The sequence below is a fragment of the Caenorhabditis briggsae genome, assembly GCF_000004555.2.
Source record: "Caenorhabditis briggsae complete genome, chrI, whole genome shotgun sequence".
Classification (NCBI taxonomy): domain Eukaryota; kingdom Metazoa; phylum Nematoda; class Chromadorea; order Rhabditida; family Rhabditidae; genus Caenorhabditis; species Caenorhabditis briggsae.
The window spans coordinates 15,195,597-15,218,988 of NC_013489.2; the positions used below are offsets into that span (position 1 = coordinate 15,195,597).

The 23,392-nt window shown below is 37.3% G+C and overlaps 3 protein-coding genes across 3 annotated transcripts in view; all 3 read right to left on the reverse strand.

Moving 5' to 3' along the window:
* Window positions 1-3,445: 3,445 nt before the first annotated feature.
* Cbr-kin-1 overlaps window positions 3,446-23,392 on the reverse strand; it is a gene marked incomplete at both ends in the record, with an annotated part of 21,414 nt that continues 1,467 nt past the window's right edge. Inside the window, 8 exon segments of the mRNA XM_002640696.1 lie at window positions 3,446-3,619; window positions 3,790-3,954; window positions 4,438-4,458; window positions 4,461-4,655; window positions 4,784-4,993; window positions 5,829-5,927; window positions 6,276-6,404; window positions 15,426-15,487. Coding sequence (XP_002640742.1) covers window positions 3,446-3,619; window positions 3,790-3,954; window positions 4,438-4,458; window positions 4,461-4,655; window positions 4,784-4,993; window positions 5,829-5,927; window positions 6,276-6,404; window positions 15,426-15,487 — 1,055 coding nt within the window.
* CBG19815 lies at window positions 8,528-9,670 on the reverse strand (the record flags this gene model as incomplete). The annotated part of the gene is made up of 2 exons (XM_002640697.1): window positions 8,528-8,587; window positions 8,858-9,670. The coding sequence occupies 2 exons, from the start codon at window positions 9,668-9,670 to the stop codon at window positions 8,528-8,530; spliced, it is 873 nt and encodes a 290-aa protein (XP_002640743.1).
* CBG19816 lies at window positions 20,016-20,961 on the reverse strand (the record flags this gene model as incomplete). Its single annotated transcript, XM_002640698.1, has 2 exons — window positions 20,016-20,059; window positions 20,400-20,961. The coding sequence occupies 2 exons, from the start codon at window positions 20,959-20,961 to the stop codon at window positions 20,016-20,018; spliced, it is 606 nt and encodes a 201-aa protein (XP_002640744.1).

Sequence of the window (23,392 nt, forward strand, 5' to 3'; positions counted from 1 at the left end):
AAAAAAAATTTTGGATTTCGAAAAAATGCCTTATGTAAGACTTAGCTTTTTTTCGATCAAAAAAAATGTTTGTCAATTTTTTGAGATTTTTTGTTAAGAAAACGTTTGACGTTCAATTTTAGGTACCGGATTCAAATATCAGATCGAGATCTCTTCTCGATACGAAGTTATGGACAAAAGCCTGAAACCGAATTTTGGCTTAAGTATAGGCTTAGAAAAATCCTTAATAACTTTGTTCAAATAAGAGATTTGGGCCTGAAATTTTGGGACGTAACTTGAAATTAAATGTGGAACGTTTCTATGACAAAAAATCAAAAAAAAATTTTTTTTGGATTTCGAAAAAATGCCTTATGTAAGACTTAGCTTTTTTTCGACCAAAAAAAATGTTTGTCAATTTTTTGAGATTTTTTGTTAAGAAAACGTTTGACGTTCAATTTTAGGTACCGGATTCAAAGACTTAGCTTTTTTTCGATCAAAAAAAATGTTTGTCAATTTTTTGAGATTTTTTGTTATGAAAACGTTTGACGTTCAATTTTAGGTACCGGATTCAAATATCAGATCGAGATCTCTTCTCGATACGAAGTTATGGACAAAAGCCTGAAACCGAATTTTGGCTTAAGTATAGGCTTAGAAAAATCCTTAATAACTTTGTTCAAATAAGAGATTTGGGCCTGAAATTTTGGGAAGTAACTTGAAATTGAATGTGGAACGTTTCTATGACAAAAAATCAAAAAAAAAAATTTTTTTTGGATTTCGAAAAAAATGCCTTATATAAGACTTACTATCAGTTCCTGTAAACGATATCAAAAAGTTGTCAACTGATCAACTATCCGCTGAATCATCAGGAAAAATCGAGAAAATAATCACAAAGAGAATGAAAAAAACACATTTTGCATTGGTAGATCAAGCCCATTTTCAAGTTTTTTCGCGCAAAAAACCAGAAGATTCCGCCAGGCGGTGTGATTTTTTCGTGAACTTGTCAACCTACATTGGAGAGCAGAAAAAGCCTAAATGCTCTCAAAAAAAAAGTTTTTTTTTAATCTCATGACCTCATTTTTGATATGATCAAAACCAAAATAGACGGGCACCATCTCGCTGCTATTTCGGGTTTTCTGTGAAAATTTGGGAAATTCTGGTCCATTACTGACTTCGCTATGGTCGGCGACACGGGAACACCTGACACACTCAAACACAGAATTGGTGATAGTTCGGAGTAAAGATAATTGTTTGGTAAGAATAAAAAGTTTAAAAAAAACTACTTTATGACGAAAGAGAGGGAGGGAGACAGAGAGGGGAGAGAAGAAAAATAGAAATTTCTGGAAAAAAAGGAAAGGAGTCAAAATAAAGGGGGTGGGAAAAAAAAATTAAATTTTTCAGTGAGAGAAGAAGACAAGGGAATATATAATACATATGGGTAGTGTGTTTAGGGCCAAAATATAATTAATAAGGGGGGAGGGGGAGTTTTTTTGCAGACAACTTTTTTTAAAAAGTCGGGGCGGGACTAGAAAAGGAAAATTTTTAGAAGGGGCGGAGTTTGTTGGTGTGTGTTGACTAGAACAATTTTGATATTAAGGTAGAAAATGAGAATTGAAGGGAGAGAAAAGAAGTGGGGGATGGGAATATTAATTTTTTACATTTTATTAGAGAAAAAAAGGGGCGGAGCTTGAGGGGGGAGAGGAGGCGGGGCAAGAGAATTAAAGAACTTTTTTAAAGGAAAATATAGATATAGATTTTAAAAATAGGGTAAAGCATTTGTTTTAAGAAATTCCAAATATTTTTGGCTTGAGTTTCTTATTTGGGGGACTTTTTTGAATTCGGGGGGAAATGGGGAAAAAGTGGGCGGAGCTTAGAAAAACCGGAGGCAAAACGGGGTGAGACAGGAGAGGGAGTGAATATGCAAACTACAAAAAATGGTGAACAATTTTTAGATTTTGTTTTTTGGAAAATTTAGAATTCGGCAAACTCCTTGGAGCATTTCTCGGTGCCCGAGATGCGCAATGGCTCTTCTTCGTAGTCATCGAAATTCGAGGCGTCACCTGGACCACGGCATTTTGGAAGGAATGGAGCTTCGATCTGGAATTATGAATTTTTTGAATTATAGCCACTTAATTAGTTAATCTGAATTTAATTTATCATTTTTAAGTGATGCAAATGCGCTCTGTTGGTTTTTTGTACTATGGGACGCGTTTGCACACAAATTTACCGTAAAACTCTCTGTCAAGTTTGAGCTCAATTATATCAGCTCCTATAAGAGATATCAAAAATGTGTCAACTAACAAAAATGTATAGGTGTTATGATAAAAAATTCATCAGTTGATAAATAATTTATATCTTAATTAGGAACCGAGATAAATTGGGTCAAAGTTGAAAATTGGGGCCCTTCTTTTACAGCTTTTGCGGTACACCTTTACGGAATACCGCGGTATTTGAAATTTTTTAAAAAAAAACTTTTTACTGAATTTTGAAAATCTGAGTTTTGAAAATTTAATTTGAATTCTGTCTACAGATAAACAAAAAATCCACGTGGCAATCAACCCTAATTTTTTTCCGGAATCTTTTTTTCAGAAACTCACCATATCCAAAAATGTATATAGTGCACTACTTTTGATTAATAATATTTCCTATAAAAAATTAGATTTCTTTGAGTAAGAAAAATAGATCAAAACGAAATTTGTGCTCATGAAGATGCTCAGAAAGATGGGCTAGAAGAAATATGGAAAATTTGCCACGTGGATTTTTTGATGTGATAACTAAATAAACTATTGATAGAGAGATGATAACACAGATTTTCAAAATATACAAAGTGCGTGCATTTGTTAACTTTTAGCACTTGTTAATTCGAAGTCTACGGGCGGCCTATCATGCAAAAAATGAAACAAAAATCTATTTCACAACAAAGCGCACTTGCAAACCATCAATCACTTGCTTTCCCTAACTTATCTCAGTTTCTGTGAGAGCTATCAAAAAGTGATAACTGATAAGATGTGTAAAACTTAATTTCACACATTTTACTAGTTTACAAAACTTTGATAGCAATCAAAGAAATCAAGACTATCAAGGTTTTCTAAAAATCTTGCCTAAAATGGTTTTCTAACTTTAAGCAGTCAGAACTAGTTTTTCCTGATGACTAAACTTGGAAATGACACCCTAAATTTAACCCAAATTATCTCATTTCCTGTAAAAGTTATCAAAAAGAGGAAAACTAGCAAAATGTGTAAAATTAAATTTAACATGTTTTACTAGTTAAGACTTGTTTGATAACTTTATCAGGTACTGAGATAGTTGAGGACACAGCGGGGCTCATTTGCCGCAACAGTTAACTCTAGCTATATAAAGTTATATCTAAAGAAAGAAAGAAAAAAAACCAAACCAAGATATTTGAATACGTTGAAATTTTGGAGTGAAAATTAGATGAAGAAGAAGTAGAAGGAATTCGCATGCATATCTAGAAATCCTCAAACAGCTCCGGCAGCTGACACGTCGATGCGATCACGAATTGCGTTGGTTCCTGAACTTCTTCCACAAAGTGTCGAGTGTCAGCTGGACCATCGACACGTGCATACAGCGCTTCGAATAGCCGTCCCTTGGGTTCTCCGTTGGAGAATGAGGGCGGTTTGATCTACAAATCAAATAACAACCACAACAACTATAGAGAAATCCACACACAGCACACTCGAATATTGGATAGATATAGATGAACACAACGATAGAGAGATAGATAGAGGGCATGCGGACAGACAGACAAACAGACATGCACAAAAAAAGATCCAGCAATTGCATATCACTAACCTTTCGCTGATAGATGGCAATCCAGTCGGTAGATCCGAACCATTTGTGATTTTTGATGTCGGCCACTCCGTTCTTTAGATTTCCGTACCGTTTCGTCAAATCCACTTGGAGCAGGTTCTTGAGCAAGTCTTTGAGCTCGTTTGAGAAGTGAGATGGGAATTTGACCTGGAAAAAAGTTGGAATTTGAATGAATTCTTGAGGGGAAGGATCGTCGCTGATTATCTTGGTTTTCGAACCAGATATCAGAAAGTAGTCAATTGATAAAATGTAGGAAAATAAATTTTACACATTTTAGCAATTGACCATCTTTGATAACTTTACTGGGAGCCAAGATATTTCAAGTTGAAGTAGAATTTGAAACATTTTGAGTAGTAGAAGTTATTAAAAGTTTAAAGCTCTACAAAAATAATTGGAATTTGTTGCATTTGTTGGAAGATTTTAGAGTTTATCATTAAAAAATGGTGCTTCATTTTTGTAGTTGAACACTTTTTGATAAAATTAGTGTACAGTAAGTTATGCCACGTGTAAGACAGTCTCTTCCGCCTGCGTCGCTGATCCCTACCTCTCGCCCACAAAGGGTTTTGACTTAACAAATTCAACAAACCCCCATTTTCTTAGTTTTCCATTTTTCCTAAATTTCCCTCTCACCTTTCCTGACACGATTTTCTCATGATCTGAATTGGTTGATCGGCGAAGAATGGTGGGTATCCGGCAGCCATTTCGTAGATCAACACGCCAAGTGCCCACCAATCAACAGCCTTGTTGTATCCTTTGGAAAGGATAATCTCCGGTGCCAAGTATTCTGGAGTTCCGCACAACGTCCACGTTCGCCCCTTGACGCGTTTCGCGAATCCAAAGTCGGTGATCTGAAAAGTTGACGTAATATAATGGATGAATATGTCAAGAGAGACACAACATCTGATCGCCGTCTCTCTAATCCATTTTCAATCTTATTCTCCCCTACTAATCCTATCATATATAAATATATAAATACCTTCAAATATCCAGTCGAGTCGATGAGCAAATTCTCTGGCTTCAAATCACGATAGATGAGATCCAACGAGTGCAAGTACTCGAATGCCAACACGATTTGAGCAGCGTAGAAGCGAGAATGAGGTTCCGAGAAGCGTCCGATTCGGCGAAGATGGGAGAACATTTCTCCTCCCGAGATGAATTCCAATACCATGTACAGATTTGAGTTGTCCTGGAAAACAATGGATTGTTGTTTTTAAAAAATAGGCTTAATCTAACTCTAGTCGACTTTGAAGCTATGTAACTTTTCCAGGAATTGTTCTATTCACTTGAAAGTTTCAGAACTTATTAAACAAAAATTGAGCTTTATTTTTGCTGTGAAATCTTTTCCTGAAAAAATAAACACTAAGGAGATATGCCAGGTGGAAGCTCGCGCTTCTACTAGGTCAAAATCTGGAGCCGAGAGTCTGCGCACTTCCACGTGGCGTAAATTTTCAGGAACTATTTTTTCCGGGAAATTGTCAATTACAAAAATGAAGCACTAGGCTTGTTTGATATGCTCAAACATTATCAGATCATTGAAACAATTAGAACTCGAGACATGTCACTTGAAACTGTGACAAGGCGTACGATCAGTCGGCGCGCCAGTTTCAACATGGTATATCTTGTCAGATATTCATTTTTCAGGAAAATGTTTAACTAGTAAAAGTTAGGTCTTGTATTTTTTATTCAAATGCATTAAAAAATTGAAATTCTAGATTGAAAATGAAGCGAGTTATATCCCAACTTATGCTCAAATGTTTGCTGGATTATTGGGCAAGTCTTGAGCAAGACTTGGACCAAATTTCCAACTTCACCCTCACTTCCCATTTCTAATCTTTAATGTCCAAAAAACTTTTGCAACATTTTTTCCAGCTACTTTTCCCGCTTTTCCTTCCTAATCACGTTTATTTATAAAAACTTGTTTATCACTCTTTTATCACCTGCGGCACGTACACACATTCTAGGAATAATCTTTAATTATGTCCTATTATGGATACACCCACACACTAAACACTAAAACATACCTTGAACGAGAATGTCATGTTGACCAAGAATGGAAAATCGATGGCTTGAAGGATGCGCTTCTCGTTCAGCGTGTGCTCCACTTGTTTAAGTTTTACTACCTGAAAGAATAAGAGTGTTCCGGAAGATTCTGAAAGTTCAACATTTTCAGAGCACACATAACAGAACTAGAGCTTCATTTTTGTAGTTGACAATGTTTTTGAAAAATTGAGCCCTGAAGAGATTCTAGGTCGAAATCTGGCACCAATTGTCTGCGCACTTCCACGTGGCATATTTTCGTAGGACTTGTTTTTGAAAAATTCTGTTAACTCCAAAAATGAAACTCTTATTCTGTTTCGTATATTCTGAAACTTTCAGAAAAGTCGAAAAAGCTTAAGGTTCTTTTCAGACGGCTCGAAATTTCAAGTTTTTTGAATTCAAAAAAACTACAGTAACCCCCAACCAATTACCTTTTGTTTGTCGAGAATTTTCATGGCATAATAGTTGCCCGACTGCTTATGTTTGACAAGCATCACACGACCAAACGAGCCGGTTCCCAGCGTTTTTATCCGATCGAAGTCGTCGAGACACGCCGTGTTCTGAAAATTTGAGGAAGTTTTGATCTGGCGGGAAACTTGAAATTTCAAAAATAAACTGTAGTTTCCTAGGGATGCTGTTTGGAGAATTTCTGAAAATCTTAAAACATTGTAATATCACTGAGCTTAGCTGAAAATCGAATAAGCTCAACTAGATGAGCCTAAGATAGATAGGCTCAGGCTTTTGTCAAATCTGAGGCTCAAATCCTAAGAAGCCTAATACCAAACCCTGAGAAAGACTGGGGAAAACTGAACAAACCCTAACTTCTAAATTCGGCCAACTCGAATTCAAGTCCAAATTGCTCAGCTTTAACAAAGCCTGGCTGACATTTGGCTGTGGTGTCAACGCGTGCTCCTCCACAACCTCGTCCTCCTCATCATCATAACTCTCACAACTGCCATCCGAAGATGTAGATGGTGTTGTGAGGTCGTCCGATGAATCCACATCATCATCGTCTTCAGATGAACACGATGTGGTACACGAGTTTAGGTCTTCAGAAGACGAAACTTCAGATGAGCAACGGGAGAAACGACGCGATGTCATGTGTGAGGTTGGGAGGACGAAGGGGGATTAGAGCTGGGAAATGGGGGTGATGACTACGCTCTCTGGATAGAAGGCGTGGCGGGTGGAGAAGAAGCACATGATGACATAGATAGAGAAATAGAATGAATCTGCTGCTGACTCTTCCACCTTTTAATTCAAATCGATTATATATTTCTACTTTAAGGACTTCCGTCTAATCACATCATGTAACGAGGTCGGGGCTGGCAAAATTAGAATCAAATTAATATTTTTCTCACGATCAGTTCTCAGTTTTCAGGTGATTGATTTTCTTAAGAGCTAATTGTAAGTATTAGATCCAAACTCTCCAAGGCGCCCGATTTGAACCTAGAAGATGGGCTCGCTTGCAAGCTCTTCAGGGCTCAATTCTTCAAAAAAGTTGTCAACTATAAAAATGAAGGTCTGATTCCGTTCAATGTACTCAGAAAACTCCACACTTCCAGAATCTTCTGGAACATTTTTATTCTTGCAGGTAGTAAGACTCAAATCCCTCGTCTCCCTTCATAGGCCCAGTTTATTTTTTAAAGTGTTTTTGCAAGTGTTTCAAGACCCCGGTGTGCCATTATGGTATGATATTGTATGGAACTCGATGATGGAAAAGAAGAAAAAGGAGGGCCCGAAAAGAAAAATAGTTGTGTCAATAGACAAACAAGAAGACACGGGGAGAGAAAGAGAGTTTGTGTATTTGGATTGCAATCCCCCCGGAAACGTATTGTGCTGTGACTGAGAGAGAGAGAGCCTTATGACAATCGGAAGTGGATGGTTGAACAGCAAGAAAAATCGATAATCAACTAAAAAAACTTACATAGCAATAATTATTGTTAACTGTCATGTTATCGATTTTTTTTAATTCGAGTTGAGTAAAAAGTTAGAAGAGCGTGATGATGGGTAACAGAATGGAGGGATGATGACCATGTAATAGAAAAACAAAGAGAGGATAATTTTGTTTTTGTACATTTCGGGTATCTATTTTTAGAGACATTCATTGTATATACAGAAAAAAAAACACAAATGTTGTGATCACTGACTCTGATTTTTTGATTTAAACACAATACCAAGACAATGCCTAAAAGTCCTTGGTCCCTTATTTAACGTCTTTATTTAACGTCTTTCTATTAGCACTACATTCATTCATTAATCCCAGAAATGCAGGTCTCTACAACCACACTGATAGCGGTACCCATTAACGTTGTGTACCTCTTCCCGTTATTCCTTATCACTTTTCTTATCAGAAGGTCGGTACCTGGTGATTATTTGCGCATTTGTTGGGGCTCCAAACAACAAATTACATACATCCTCTCTTTATTTCCAGTTCCCTCGCCGCCATGGTTATAAGCGAAAGCCTCCATAAGCGAAACCCTGTTTTCACCTGCCCATCGTCACGTCTTCTGATCACTTCTGATTCTAAACCCCACATCTAAGCGGCGTTTTTCTATTTCTGGCTAATGCCAATCTGAGACGATCAGAATACCTGTGAGCATTTGAATCTTGGCGCCTCTATAATTTGTATTCCTAAAAATGCCCACATATCGAAAGAGAGGGCTCTATTTTTAGACACTTTTGCTCATGCTAGAGATTGGAGGGGACTCTTTGGCCAACAACAACAAAAGAGAAGGATAAGAGTCTAAAAATAAAGAAATAAAGAAGAAGAAGAAAAAGGTTTTGTTTGGCTTAAAATCTAGAGAGTCCTGATCCCTTAAAGGCGCATACTTAGAACCAAGATTGGTATTAAGGCCTGACCTAATTTAAAGAGTTTTGTCAAATATAGAAAAATAAAATCTAGGAAATACTATAATATGGAACTTTGAAAGATTTCCATAATTTGGAGTTTAAAGGGACAAAGTCATCTTAAAGAGCCACAATGGACTTGGTTTAATGAGTGACCCTTTTTTACCTGAAACAGCCATTTCATGGACCAATGATCGGACAGCTGTGTCTTCAACCAGAAAATCTCGGCAGCGAAATTGAGGTCTCCAGTCTCCGAGGCACCTCGACGAACTCTATGATCAATAGGACTCGTTGGAGCACTGGCTGAAGTTGTTGGTCTTCTAAGATAGTTGTCATCTAGGTCGGCCATCGGCGAATCATCTCCATCCTTCTGTTGCAGAGAGCTCACCGAATAGGCCGGAAAGCCGGGCGGTGGTGCAGTACGAACCGCCGAGGATGGTGGTGGTGCTTGAAGGATGCGTCGTTGCGATCGAAGCGGCACCACCACCCCAGAAGACGTTTTAAGGAGGAGATGTGGAATCTTTTCACGACAAATATCCTCTGGAGACGACGAGCTTCGACGCTTCTTGACTAGTCCCGTGGTGATAGAGGATGTGATGTTGTGTGCAGTGATGGGTGTCAAAGGGAATCCTAATGGAAAACCGCCTGAGGTTGTTGACTCCTCCTCATCGTCCTCTTCTTCTTCTTCTTCTTCTGTATCCGTGGATGGTGCTGACTGAAAAGCCGAAGAGGATGTTGTGTTCGTTGGGGAGGTATTGGTTGACGACTTGACAGTCATCTGAAGCGGACCCGCACGACATAGTGGGTGGAGAACGAAGTCATCGTCGTCGTCGTCGGCGACAACGAAGTCGCCACGATCCTCCCGACGAATTGCTTCAGAGAGTCGCCGCCTCCACAGTTCATCGTCGTCCTCGTCGTCCAATTGTTTCTTCAGAACATCTTCTTCTTTTTTGTCTACATCTTCAGGGCACGTGTTCATCTTGATGACGTCACTAGAGAAATACGGTACAGGGCTATAGAGAGTGAGAGAGGGATAGAGAGAGACTTGGAAAAACGAGAAAAGAAGAGAGAGAGAGAGCGGTTTCTTTTCCAACCCCAAAAAACGGGATCGGAAGTGATAGAGAGAAAATACTGTCGAGAGGGGAAGAGAAAAAGAGAAAGACCACCCCAACTGGATCTAAAAATAGCCAAGCAACCAAATAAAAGCGCGTCTTGCCTCTCCTCTCGTTCTCTCTCGACCTACCCGCCCGGCGGGGATCATAGATAGAGAAAAGAGAATGCAGAGAAAATGAACACACACTAAGTTTCGGGAGCAGAGTGGTTTTAAACTCGAAAAAACGTTTGGAGCAGGTGGTTGGGGGGGGGGGGACTTATATTTTAAGATTCGAGATGGGATAATGGGGTTTGGCGCCTTGAGCCACAGGTATCTGGGAGGAAAGCTAAAAGTGTAAACTAGAAGAATGTGGGAAATTTAATTATAAATACTTTGCTAGTTAACAATTTTCTGATATATTGCCTAGAAGCTATGATAATGTCTTTCAGAGAGCATGTTACATGTCTTTCAGAGAGCATGTTACATGTCTTTCAGAGAGCATGTTAGCATGTTACCTATAAGAGACATCAAAAATTTGTTGATAAAATGTAGGTGATATTGTGATAAACAATTTATAAGTTTACACCTTTTTGATATCTTTTACAGAAATCGAGATAATTGAGCTCAAAGTGAACGTATAGGGTTAGCTTCTAACAGAGGGTTTACGGTAGCGTCAAGAGTGCCACAAAGAATAAAATCAACTAAAACTTTTCCTAGAAACCTATAACACATGGGGGCGTGGCCATAATTAGAAACTTGGAGCTAGGAATAAATATATTTATATACGAAGACGTAAATGAAATTCGCAGTTTTTTCGTTTTCAGCAGGCCGTGTTTGACACCTAACTTCTCTATTTTAAGAATAAGAAAAAAACATGTTATGAGTCTTTTCCGGATGATGATTAGAAGCAGAAGAAGCAGAAGTTAAGAGGATGAAACGAAGAAAAAATTCTTCTTCTTCTTCGCTTTTTCTTCTAAAAATAACTCGAAAAAACACATAAAAATATCAAGAGATGAGCAATCGAAAGTCAGGCGCAAACACATACGGACCCAAAAAAACTTTAATTACGAAGGAAATGGGAAATGGGATGGGGATGAGGAAATAAAAATAGAATGGATAATTTTATTCTGCAGCAAAAAAAGAAAGATGATTAGAAATGGGCGGAGCCAGCTTGACCTATATAGAGAAGTAATTAAGGCATTAATTAAGAAAAATGCCTGATGGGAAATTGGTTATTGGGATCATTATAACTATAATGAAGAAATTCTATTTATAAAAAAACAGAAAAAAGCAAAAGATCGGAAAGTTTTGAAAGTTTTCCCAGCTATACTCTTTACGTAAACTCTAACAGAAGACCACTCTATACTTATACTTTGAACCTATATATCTCGGTTCCTGTAAAAGATATCAAATAATAATCAACTGATAAAATTTTTATCATAATATCAGCAACATTCTATCAGTTGACCACTTTCTGATATGTTTTACAGTAACCGAGATATTCGAGTTCAAAGTGGGCAGCTCATTTTTCCAACTCCCTAAAGTTCGAAAAATCAGAATGCAAAAAAAATTATTTTCAGCTCCAAAGAATTATTGTCTAGACACAAAAAATGTTTTGAAGGTCTTCTTCTCTTTTCTATTTTTGGAAATCGGAAAGAAACAACGAACAATATCTCAAGGGATTTGGGTATCAAGGATTATAGGATTTAGAAAAGCGGATTATCTTTCTTGGGGAGGGAGAGAAATCTAAAATTAATTTTCTAAAAAAGGGTTTTTCTCCAAAACAGTTCTTAACTTTGGTTAGAATTGAGCTAAAAATATGGTTTACATACTGTTTAGTTGAAGGGAAAATTTTTGAAAAAAAAACAAACAATTCTAGATTTTTTAATATCTTAAACACTCTAACAGAAGGCTGCTCAACCCACCAACTTTGAGCCCGTATATCTCAGTTCCTGTGAGAGATATCAAAAACTGGTCAATTGATAAAATATTGGTGATACTATGATTGATAAACATTTTGTCAGTTAAACACTTTTTGATATCTTTCACAGGAACCGAGATAAATGGGCTCAAAGTGGACGGTTTGGGTGGCCTTCTATTAGAGTGTTTACGGTACTTTTACTTTGAGCTCAATTATCTTGGTTGCTAGAAACCATACTAAAAAAGTTAACTGATAAAATGTTGGGGGTATTGTGATAAAAATTTTTGCTGTTGACAAATTTTTGACATCTCTTATAGGATTCGATATAATTGAGCATTTCAAAACGCGGAAGTGTGCCCCGCAGGTGTTTTTCTTCTTCTTGAGATTCATAAAGTAAGAAGAAAAGAAGAAGCTGAAGTGTGATCATTGATCCCCGAAAATGTGTTGTTTTCGCTGTTTTCTCTCTCTAATTTTCAGACGAATGAACTTCTTTTATAATATTGAAGAGGAGGGATCTAGTATATATCGAAAGCATAAATATATAATGCAAATTGTCACGTACACCCAGAAAAAAGAACTAAAATAGCATTGTTTTTCTCTTCTGACTATAAATATAGGCTTAGAAGAAGTAGTAGTTGGTCGAGATGTCTCTAGCAAGAAAGCAAAAAGAGATTAGCACCGAACGGTATCGAACGAAAAACCTCTCGCACCAAAGACATATGCCTTCACCACTACGTCAGATGACCCTGTTTGGTGAACCAAGGTGAAAGAAGAAGAGGAAACGGCTGTCGCACGAGCAGTGAATGAAACAACTTCAAAGCCAAAAACGTCATACATTTGGAAAGTCCCAAATTAGAAAATCTTCTTTTGCATTAATGAATTAATTAGGGTAATTAAGATCCCAAATTTAATGATCCGATTACGATTGGGGAACACATTCCAATCGTTCCTTGAGAATTTTCTTCATGAGAAAACTGGATTCTAATGATAACGATGGGATTCAGATCATTACAAAAATAGATCTTCAGGAATTTATTGAAATTCCTCTCAAGGGTTTATAGGATGAGAACTTTTTATAGAATCATGATCGGCCTCGTGAGGGGCATTTTTTCTGAGTCTTTCATGTCCTGCCCTCTAATGTTTTATTACACCTGATCAATAAAAAAATTAAAATTAAAATAAAAAAAAAGCCAATAGGGGAGTCGTCGGAAAATAGAAATTTTGAATTGCCCATAACTCCTTTCAAATTGTTTGTTTTTTTCGAAATTTTGATTTCCAGATTCGCAAAAAGTTTAATATTTCAGAAAGTTGAAACCTGCTAATTGACGTACCTCTCCAAAATCGCTATAATCGATTTCCATCGGAATATCAGTAGCTTGCATTTTCAGATTGAAGTTTCAGAGGAAAAATGAGCTTTCTAGAAGCTTCCGTTTCGAAATTTTCCCATAACATTTTGAAAAAGTGATTACCACTAATTTTTCAATTTCCAATTTAATTATCTTTCATTGAACTTCTTTTGAGTTCTTGAGTTGGTGAAAAAACCAGCTTCCAAACATCACATGCTCATATCTTCCTTCACAATTGTCCATTCCATTTGAAATGTTAATTTTCAGACTACCCAAGTTTTGAGGATTCAATAAAGTCTAAACACGTCCAGATTATAAGAATTCCAGACTTTCTTGCGATTCTTTAAAGTTGATTGGACCTCCTCAGAAACAGTTTAGACCATAAATCCCTAGGTTTTGCTCCAATTTTTCTCAAACTGTAATTATCAGATTTCTCAAGTTCGGAGGATTCAAAAAAGTACAAACAAGCCTATCTTTCCAAGATTTCCAATTTTTCAGTGATCCCGCCGCGACGCGACCGCATCGCACCCTAATAAGGGTCCCCTCGAATTCAAACGGGGGGAGGAGGGAGAGAAAGGAAAGTATCGAAACTCTCTCTCTCTTCTTTTTTTTCTCCACTGAATTTGATTTCCGATGTCGTCGACTCTTCAGAATCAGAAGACGTCGTCGTCGGGTCGAAAGAAGAGGAAGAAGACGTGGGTGTGAAGAAGAAGGGGTAGAAGAGGTGTCATTTCTTTTCTTCGGGAAAAAAAGACGAAGAAGAGGACTCTCGAAAAAATCTTCTCAAATTTAAATTGGGTTTTGTGAGCTCCTGTGTGTGCTTCTTCTTCTCCAAAAGTTTTAGATGGCTTCAAAAGTTTGATATGCAGGTTCAGGAGGTACAGTAACATTTTTCAAAGAATGGAGTAAAACCATTGAGGGATAGTAATGGATTTCCCAATTAGACATTTGAAAAACTTTTTATCGTTAAAAATCTAGGCGGAAACGGAAATCGGCTCATAAGTTCTTTCAAATCTGTCCGATTGCGTTGAAATTTAAATTTCCAAAATTAAGGTGTTTTAAGGGTTCAGAAAAATGTAAATCTCAAAGTTTTACTTTTTTCAAAGAACCGTAGCCAGCTCAAATGTAACAAAGGAGTGGAATTCAATTGTCACACCACAAAGCACCTCATAGTTGTCTTCGAAATTGCCCAATCAATGGGATTTCCAGATATTTCAAAATTTCAGAAATTTGCCATTCAAAACCCTTGTACGCCCTTCACCCCAAAGCAGTTCTAATCTTGTGACCAAACACATTTCTTCAAGATCTCATAATGAAAGGCTTCAGCTTCTCCTATTTTAAAGCCATTCTTTCTATCCCTTAAACGTTATTTGGATTTTTTCTCTTCTCCAATGCTTTCCAATCCTTCTTCTTCTTCATTTTGTTGTGCCTCAAAAATGCAAAATACAACAAGTCTCTTTTTTTTCTCCGTGGAGAGGAGGGGCGGGGGGTTGGCTAAAAATAGATTTTATTTTCTCCCCCGTCAAGCCAAGAGGTCCCCTCAAAAAGCTCAGAGGGAGGGCTCAATTCATCACTATAACTTGGTCTGGGGATAGGAAAACGAGAGGAAACGAGAAATGGAGAGAGAGAGAGAGAAAGTATAAATTTTTAAATGTTTTTTTCGGGGAGTGCTCTGGGGTTTCGGGTAGTTTAGAAATCTAAAAATGGATTCAGAATATCTGGATACAGGTAAAGATAACATTCAAGTTCAGGAGGTCTGCCTCTTTAAAATGAGTATAAACACGACTAGGTTTGAGGAAGTCCAGCCTGTAACCGGCTTATGAATAGACTGAAGTTCAAAAAATTTAATTTTTCAGATTTCTGAGGTTTTCAGTTTCAAAATGAGTATAACCATGTCTAAGTTTGAAGTAATTGGATTTAAGGGATTCTTTTGGGCCATGTTTGGCCCGTTTTGGCTTATACAGACCTTTCAGTAAGTCCAAAAAGAAAGTTTACTAGATTTTCAGCTTTAAAAGGAGCCTAAACATGACTAGATTTAGCTAACTTTGAATTTCGAACATTTACACCAAAAATGGTTGACCAAAAATGAAAATCCCCATAAACCCTATCAATATGGATATCAAATCAAAGCTCTTGTTGCGACTAATTCAAACAGTCTGCTCATTTTTTTCTTATTTCAAATGATTTTCAGAGTTCTTGACTTCCATGAAGAGCAAAAGAAGCTCTTCTCGAAAGAATACACACATAGATATATATGCAAATTGTCTTCTTCATGGTTAAATATTCAGTATAGTAGATTCTAGATTCTTCTTCATCTCCAAACAGCATCCGTGTGCAATTGACATTTCAGGAATGAAAAAAAAGAAGAGCGTACCTGAGCCGGATTCTCCCATCGTTGTTTGAAGTCCTCTCGTGCTTTGTCCAGGAACTCTTTGACTGAAAAAAAATAGATTAATAATTTTATTATTTTCAGATTACAGATTTTCAGATTTGGGACCTATTTCTAGATTCCTCTGTGCAATTAGTGTGTATGAGGGGTCGTATTCTCAAGAGAGAGCCCCTTCTTCTGCTTATACTAATTGGATGTCACAAAACAAACCTCAAAATACGCGCATTTGTTTTTTTTCAAAAAAAAAAAAGAAATTTTGGCTCACGATACGATTTTTAGTTTTCTATTGGTAGTCTGATAGTGAGTGTTAAAAAATCTACCGTGAACACCCTAATAGAACGCCATTCGGACCGTCCACTTTGAGCCTATATATCTCACTTCTTTTGAAAGATTTCAAAAAGTTGCTAACTGATAAAATGTTTATCATGATATTAGCAACATTTTCTTAGTTAACCACTTTTTTATATCTCTTATAGAAAATCAGATACATGGCGTTCTATTTGAGTGTTTACGGTAGATTTTTAGGTTTGAAACTTTAGGAGCGGCACATATGTCTAAATTGTGAATTATAAATTTTCAGACTTAAGTTTTTAGATTTTTCAGTTTTAGTGCTTCAAAATGAGTATAAACATGACCCGGTTGGCACTGGTCCCAACATCGCTGTTAGAAAGTCTAATGGAGTTGTCATAGAGGCCATTTTTAAGTTTTCAGACCTAGATTTTCAGGTTTAGAGCTTTGAAATGAGTATAAACAAAACTAGAATTGGAAAAAAGGAAGTTTGGTTCATTTGCCATAAAATGTCTATACCACGTCCAAGAGATCCCTTCGAAAGTCATTTTTAGCTTCTTGAATCGTAATTTTTAGAACTCAAAAAGTTATGAAAAGGAGCATAAACAAGACTAGATTTAGACAACTTTGGATTTCGCCCAGTTCAACAATTTCAGAAAAAAACGTTGATCCTCAAAATGACTAAAAACCCAAAAATGTCTAATTCAGGCCAATGTGGGTATCAAATGAGAGCTCTCAGCTAGTCAAATTTAGAAAAAAAAAACAAATTGCAAACTTTCTGTGTGGAGAATGAAAAAGTTACGGTACCACGAGAATCCAGATAACCGGAAAAACGTACAAAATTTGACTTGCGCTTTTTTGTTGCTACTCGACGTCATAATATGGGACGGCGATGATGATTAGGAGAAAGGAATAATTGGTGAGGGATGACGTGGCAAAAGGGGCCTCCTTCTTCTGCCCCTTCTTCTTCTCCAAAAACACGACAGAGTTGGAGGGGACGAGGACGGGGGCTCAGGCACACATATATGAGAGCATAGAGAGAAAAGAAGGCTCTCCTCTCACTTCCCACCCCTTGTATACAACCGACGATGTCAGAAGAAGGAGAAGAAGAAGAAAACGGTGAAGAAGAAGAAGAAGAAGAAGTAGAAGAGAGAGAGGGGGATATCTAAAGAGACGCAGAGAAAAGAGCTGGAAAATGCTCAAGAAAAAGAGACATTTTTAGAGAGGCCTCTCTGCCTCGATCTCTCGTGTCTCTCAATCAACTGCACTATTTCGTTTTGACCAACAACGTCTTCTTCTTCTTCATGCTTTCCCAAGGAAGTTGTGTTGCTCACGGTCCCGAAAAAAAAACGACGACGATGTGAGAAGAAGAAGAAGAAGAAGAAGAAAAAAGTGAGAAAAAGCCGAAAAACTTGTTGTCAATTTTTTTTCCCTCTTCTCAGGGCTTATTTCTTATTTTCGGTGGAATTTTCAACTTTTGACTTGAAAATAATAAAAATATAAAAAATAATGTCAGAAGGTGATTCTGAAAGCTCAAAAAAAGAGAATAAATGAGATGGGAAGAAAATTCGCTCTATTGATAAGCAGCCCGGAAATTAAAACATCCGGCCGGATGATGGGCAGGTCATTGGCGGACACCGGATCTCAAAATGGGTCGTAAAAGGGTTCTTTGGGGTTTTGAGAGTTGGAATTTTAGATTTTCAGATTCTGCAAGTTTTCAGGTTTCAAAAAAGTCTAAACACGACAAGGAACAACGTTGGAAGGGGAGAAATTTAGGGCAATTACAAAAATATCTAAAAAATTCTGAATTCTGAATTAAAAAAGTTATTTGAATTATAAAAATAAAGTACTCGGATGAATTATCATCAGCGTACACTAAAGCGAAAGAAATATTCCTTCTTTTTTTAAAAAGAATTCAAAATTGTTTTTTTTTCGATTTTTTGATTTTTCAACAGGATTTGAAAATTTCAGATTTTTCAGATATTTAAAACTTTCGGGAACTCAATTTTTCAACAAAAAAATTCATTTTTTTTAATTTCAAGTTTTCAAGGAAATACGAGCATCAAAAGAAAGCAATCATCAAATCCAGAGAATAAGTATTTTAGATACCGTAAGCACTAATAGAACGCCACCCGGACCACTTTAAGCCAAAATATCTCACTTCTTTCGGAAGATATCAAAAAGTTGTCAACTAATAAAATGTTCATCAAATCTTCAGGTCATACGGTTTTCAGAAATTTCGTTCTAGTTTCAAATTTTTTCCAAGCTTCTCGCATTTTTTCAGAAATTTTAAGATTTTAGAAATGTTTCGTTTATGAAATTTGAAAAACCCACACAATTGAAGATGTACAGATTCTCGAAAAGCGGATTGAAAAAATGTAAACTGTAGCATTCAATAATATTAGAATATGTTGCCACCAGAATTTTAAGTCGTCAGGAAGTGTCGAAAAGGCACGAAATTTAAATTCTTGGCAATTAGTGATGAGGAATACAAGGGAAGGGAAGGGAGAGAGAGGAAGGCTATGTGGGAATAGTTGTGAAGAAGACAAAGAAGAAGATGTTCTTTTTTCTTCCAATTTTTTCCCTTGTTCCAACTTTTCCTCCCGGCTCTTTTTGGTCCTTCTTTTTTGTTCCAGAAGGCTCCACTTTTTTTGTTTATCTTTATCCCTACCACAGACTCACACATATGGCACCTCTCGACGCCCATTTACAAGAAAACGTCCCTGGAGAGAGAGAGAGAGAGAGAGAGAGAGAGAGAGAGAGAGAGAGAAGGGTGTTCACGTGATGATGCTTTTTAGGTTTTGAGTTCGAAAAAATGCAAACCTTTTTGAAATAAGAATTGTGGAAGAGTCAACTTTGAGCTCAATTATCTCAATTCCTTTAAGAGGTATCAGAAATGTGCCAACTAATAAATTGTTAATCAATACATCACCAATACTTTATCAGTTTACAAGTTTTTGATATCTCTCACAGGAATCGAGATAATTGAGCTCAAAGTTGACGGTTTGAGTGGGCTCCTATTTTTGGCTTCTATTTGGTTTGAGAGGGCTATGAGAAAATACAGTATCCCTGAATGAAAATAAAACATTTGAATTCAAAGAGAGTTGAAATTCAACCTTGGAACTCCAAGATTCCGATAGCTTTCGAAAATTTCAGTTTTTGGAAAATTTGATAAAATTTTGAAAACTCCTTCAAATTCTAAGAGTCTGCCGTAAACACTCTAATAGAACGCCACCCGGACCGTCCAATTTGAGTCTATATATCTCACTTCTTTTGATATCTCTCACAGGAAATGAGATACATGGGCTCGAATTGGACGATTCGGGTGCCGTTCTATTAGAGTGTTTACGGTAATGTTGGTCTTCTTATACCTTTTTCAACTTTTCGAATCTTTATTTTTCTCAAAAAATCCCAATAATTTCATAAGTTTTAGCTCCAAATTAACCATAAAGTTTCGAAACCAAAAGTTTGATCTCTAAACTCCGAATTTGAATTTCAACTTTCACAAAAAAAAAACATGCAACTCTTTTCCCAGTAAAATCCTGGTACCTCTTGTCACTGAACTCTCATCTTTTCGTTTCAAATCAAAAACTAGACATTTTTTCTCTCAAAAAAACGTATCCGGTTACCCCTTCAGGTCAAAAATTAGATTTTTCAAACTTCCATAAACTTTGATCCAATGCTTTTGCGATTTTTTTCTAGATACCAGATGTTAGTGACACATGTTTTTCTTCTTTGATTTCTTTTTTTTTTTGAAATTTTATTTCCGAAATGTGTTAAAAAAACCATAAAAACACAGAACTTTGTTGAAACTGAAATTTGCGTTTTTGTTCGTTTTTGTTCCCCCAATATCAAAAAATCAAAAGAGATCAGAAAAGAGAGAGAGAGAGAGAGAGAGAGAGAGAGAGAGAGAGAGAGACAGACAGAGAGCATGACAACAATTAATCAAAGGAGCCCTCGAGCACAACAATACGCACTTTTTCCAATTATAATTAGTGAAATCACAAGGTTTCAACGGTTCCCAAAAGAATAAACAGTCCTATTTTCTGGGATAAATTGATTTTTGAAATTCTGAAGTTTTTAGAATTTACAAGGGAGGCAAAATGGATTTTAAATTGAAGCTTTGATCCATAGAAATTCAGTAAAATTATTCTAAATTTGAAATGTCGATTTTGAGAAGAAATCCAAAGGGAGAATCAAATAAAATTAAGGCCAACTCTTAAGAGAATTGTTAAAGTCGTGGTTTAGAATTTGAAAGACACTCAATGGAAGATGAAATGAAGAAAACTAGACGATTTTGGTAGCCGGTTGTAGCTCTTTACTGGACAAATCTAAATATTCACATTTCAAAACGAGTGGGTGAATTTGAAGGAAGATATGAAGAGAATACTAGAGTTATGGAATAGTCCTAAACGAGAAGCTCTCAAGAAGCAAAGTTTGAAATTTTGCAAAAGTTATAGAGGAAATAAGATAATGCCGAAGCTTAGGAAAATTTCCAGCCCAGTCCGGTACGCTTGAATAATAACATTTGATATCAATAGGAAGGTTATAAAAAGCCAAGTTGAACTATTCAAACTTCAAGCAGAAAGGATCAGTCCTTAAGAAAGTTATAAGGGAAACAAACTTCTAACCCTCCCGTTTCAGTCAAATACATCTAAACTAAAAACTCACACTCCTCCTCATCTTGTTCTGTGTCCAAAATGGTTAATTTCGAGAAACTAGATGGTGAGGGAAGAACGAAACACGCGGTAACGTCACCGCTCTCCTCCTCCATTGCTCCATCGTCAGTGGAGCTGGAGAACTTCAAATTTCCAACAATGTCAAGTCGAGTGGGCATTTGATTTAGGACAAGCAAATTATTGTGATGATGAGAGCCACCACCGATCAGTTGCTGAATGCTCTTTTTCTCTTCTCCTTCGCATTCAAAAACGATGACTCGCGGTGCGGGTGCATGCGAAGAGAAAGGACCGCAGGAGGAGGTGAGCAACAGCTGCTTCCCGGGATCCTGTCGTCTTTGTCGCCGCTCTTCGTCTTTCATGTGCTCACGGAGCCGCAATTCCTCAAGTTGCTTTTTGTGCTCCTGTCGCTCATCGCTTGTCATGTTGCACCATGCTGGCACACGACGAGTAGTTGATGAGAACTTTGGTACTACAACTGATGGGGGCTGATGACGTGGCAATGGTGGAGGCATCGGGCTTGTACTAAGACTACGACGAGATGCGACGAATATCATTTTGGAAAGGATTTTGGGAATTGAGGAGAAGGATAATGAATGGTGGGACATTGGTAGGGTCGTTTTTGATATAGAAATCTGTCAAAACACCACGGGAAGGCGGGGACTCAAAATCAGCTGTTCCTAGGATGGGGTTAGGTTCCGGGTTTGAAAAAAACAGGACTCGACAAAGATGTAATGGACCTGTATACCCTAGGCAGCCATCTCCAACCAGCTGAGCTGTGCTACTCGTTGGCTTTCTTTGGGAAACGGAACAATCATATTGAATTCGATAGAGCTTGACGAGTACTACAAAATGATACTATTTGGAATACTGTATCTTGTCTATGAATAAAGTTACAAGCCAAAACCCTTTGAGCTACGCGGACACAATTTTATGGCTTTGGAACTTTGTTCATAGACAAGGTACAGTATTCCAAAGTGTATCATTTTGTAGTACTCACTGAGTTCTATTATATCGAATGTAGTTGGTCTAAAAATAGTGATAGAGTAACTGTGGCAGGGCCCGCAAGGGATCCCTGGTTCAATGTCTACCCTTGGCCATGCTCTTTTTTTTGCTCCGTTTTTGTTTCTTAGTCTAGAGGTTCTAGAACCTAGAGGGAGCACTTGAAGAGTGCTAAATCTTTGCCTCAAATCTTATATATTGGCTCATCATCACCATCATCATCATTCGCTGGAAAATTTGTCCCCTGGGGGTGTCTTTTTGGGGGAGAGGAGGACCCCCATATTTTCGTCACTATGCTTTTTCCCGCGCACTCAATTCTAATTAAACTGAAATGTCAAAAAGTATGTGTCTTCTTCTGTTTATGTGTCCAAAACTATAGGAAAAGCGAAAAGAAGAGGTGTCTGTTTATTTTTTTCAATTTTAGAGAGAAAAAGATCTGTGAGAAGAAGAAGAACGGAAATTGTCTCACAGGGTGTGAGTGTGGTTGTGTTTACAACTCCAACTGGTTCATTTTTTTGTCCCATTCTGTGAGTTGGGGTAATGTTCACAAATGTATTGACTGAGTCTATAGCTTGTTTTGGGTCTCAAGAAACTTTCCGAAAAGCAAAATTTCAGATTTTGGAACTGTACCTGGCAAATTGAGAGTTTCCAAAAAAGGATAAGCATTCCTATATTATTTGGGGAAAGATGCATTTTAAAAATATTTAAGAGAAAATGAACTAATCAGCCGTATGTTTGCCGTACCTCCGGCGCTTCAGTCAGCTGGCTGGTGCGCCTTCGGCGCGACTTAACCTAATGTTTATATTGTTTGGTCGCTTTGCTTCTCACGTTTTCTTAAAGGGTAACGTAATCGATACTTATTTTTCAAGCTTTTCAAAACCGGACAGCCTGACACGGGGACCTACAGACGCCTCTAGCGCTTAATATATAAGAAAGATGGGTAGAAACTGCAGGAAATCCAACAATTTCACAAGTTTCCCAAGTTCTGGGCTTTCGGAGAGTAAGATTCAGATTTTTCCAAGAATCAAAAAGACTTCAATTCTCTGAGCTTTAGAAAATTCGAAAAGAGGAAATCCATCCATTGTAACTCAGTTTTATCTCTGACAGCTTCAAAATCAAAATTCCGTAAAAAATGGGGATATACCTCTTTACTTGCACTTTGAGCTCAATTATCTCGATTTCTGTAAAAGATTTCAAAGTCAACTGATAAATTGTTTATCATAATATCACCAACATTTCTGTATCTTGCAGATTTTTGAATATCTCTTACAGAAATTGAGATAATTGAGCTCAAAGTTCCTGTCTTAAGATTACTTGACTTTTCCTGGCAAATCCCGAAATCTAGACTGACAAATTTCGAAATCTAGAAATAAAGGTTCCAGACTAAATCGACCCTGTTTAATCCATTTTCGACATTTTTGATCCCCCAAAAAAGACGTACCAGTCTCTAGATAGCTTCCCGATATGTATTTGCTTTTATGGTTCTTTAACGCCTCATTTTTTCGCTCCTTCATACTTCCACGAAAAAACGATGAGGATAGCATTATTATAGTAACAAAAAATATAGAAGGGGGAAATTCAGAAGAAAATGTGTTGGGAAGGTTGTGTTGGTGAGTCTCTTCGTCGTTGTCGCTTCAGAAGGACTAAGCTCCGCCCACTTTTCTGCTTCTGTGCTGCGCGACAAAGAGGGTCCCCACTAAGAGAGATGGGACAAAAAAACGATGATGATGATGAGATGATGATGAGGATAAAGAGAGAGAGAGAGGAAATGAGAAAGACAACAAAAAACTCACTTACGTTTTTAATGCAATGCCTACAAACAGACACATTTTTTCTGGGTCCCCTCCTTTTTTATTTTCGAAAAAAACCTTTTTTCAGGAGAGAGCCCAAAAAGGGGAAGGGTTCTCCCACAAATTGGTATTCTCTCTCTCTCTCTCTCTCTCTCTCTCTCTCTCTCTCTCTCTCTCTCTCTCTCTCTCTCTCTCT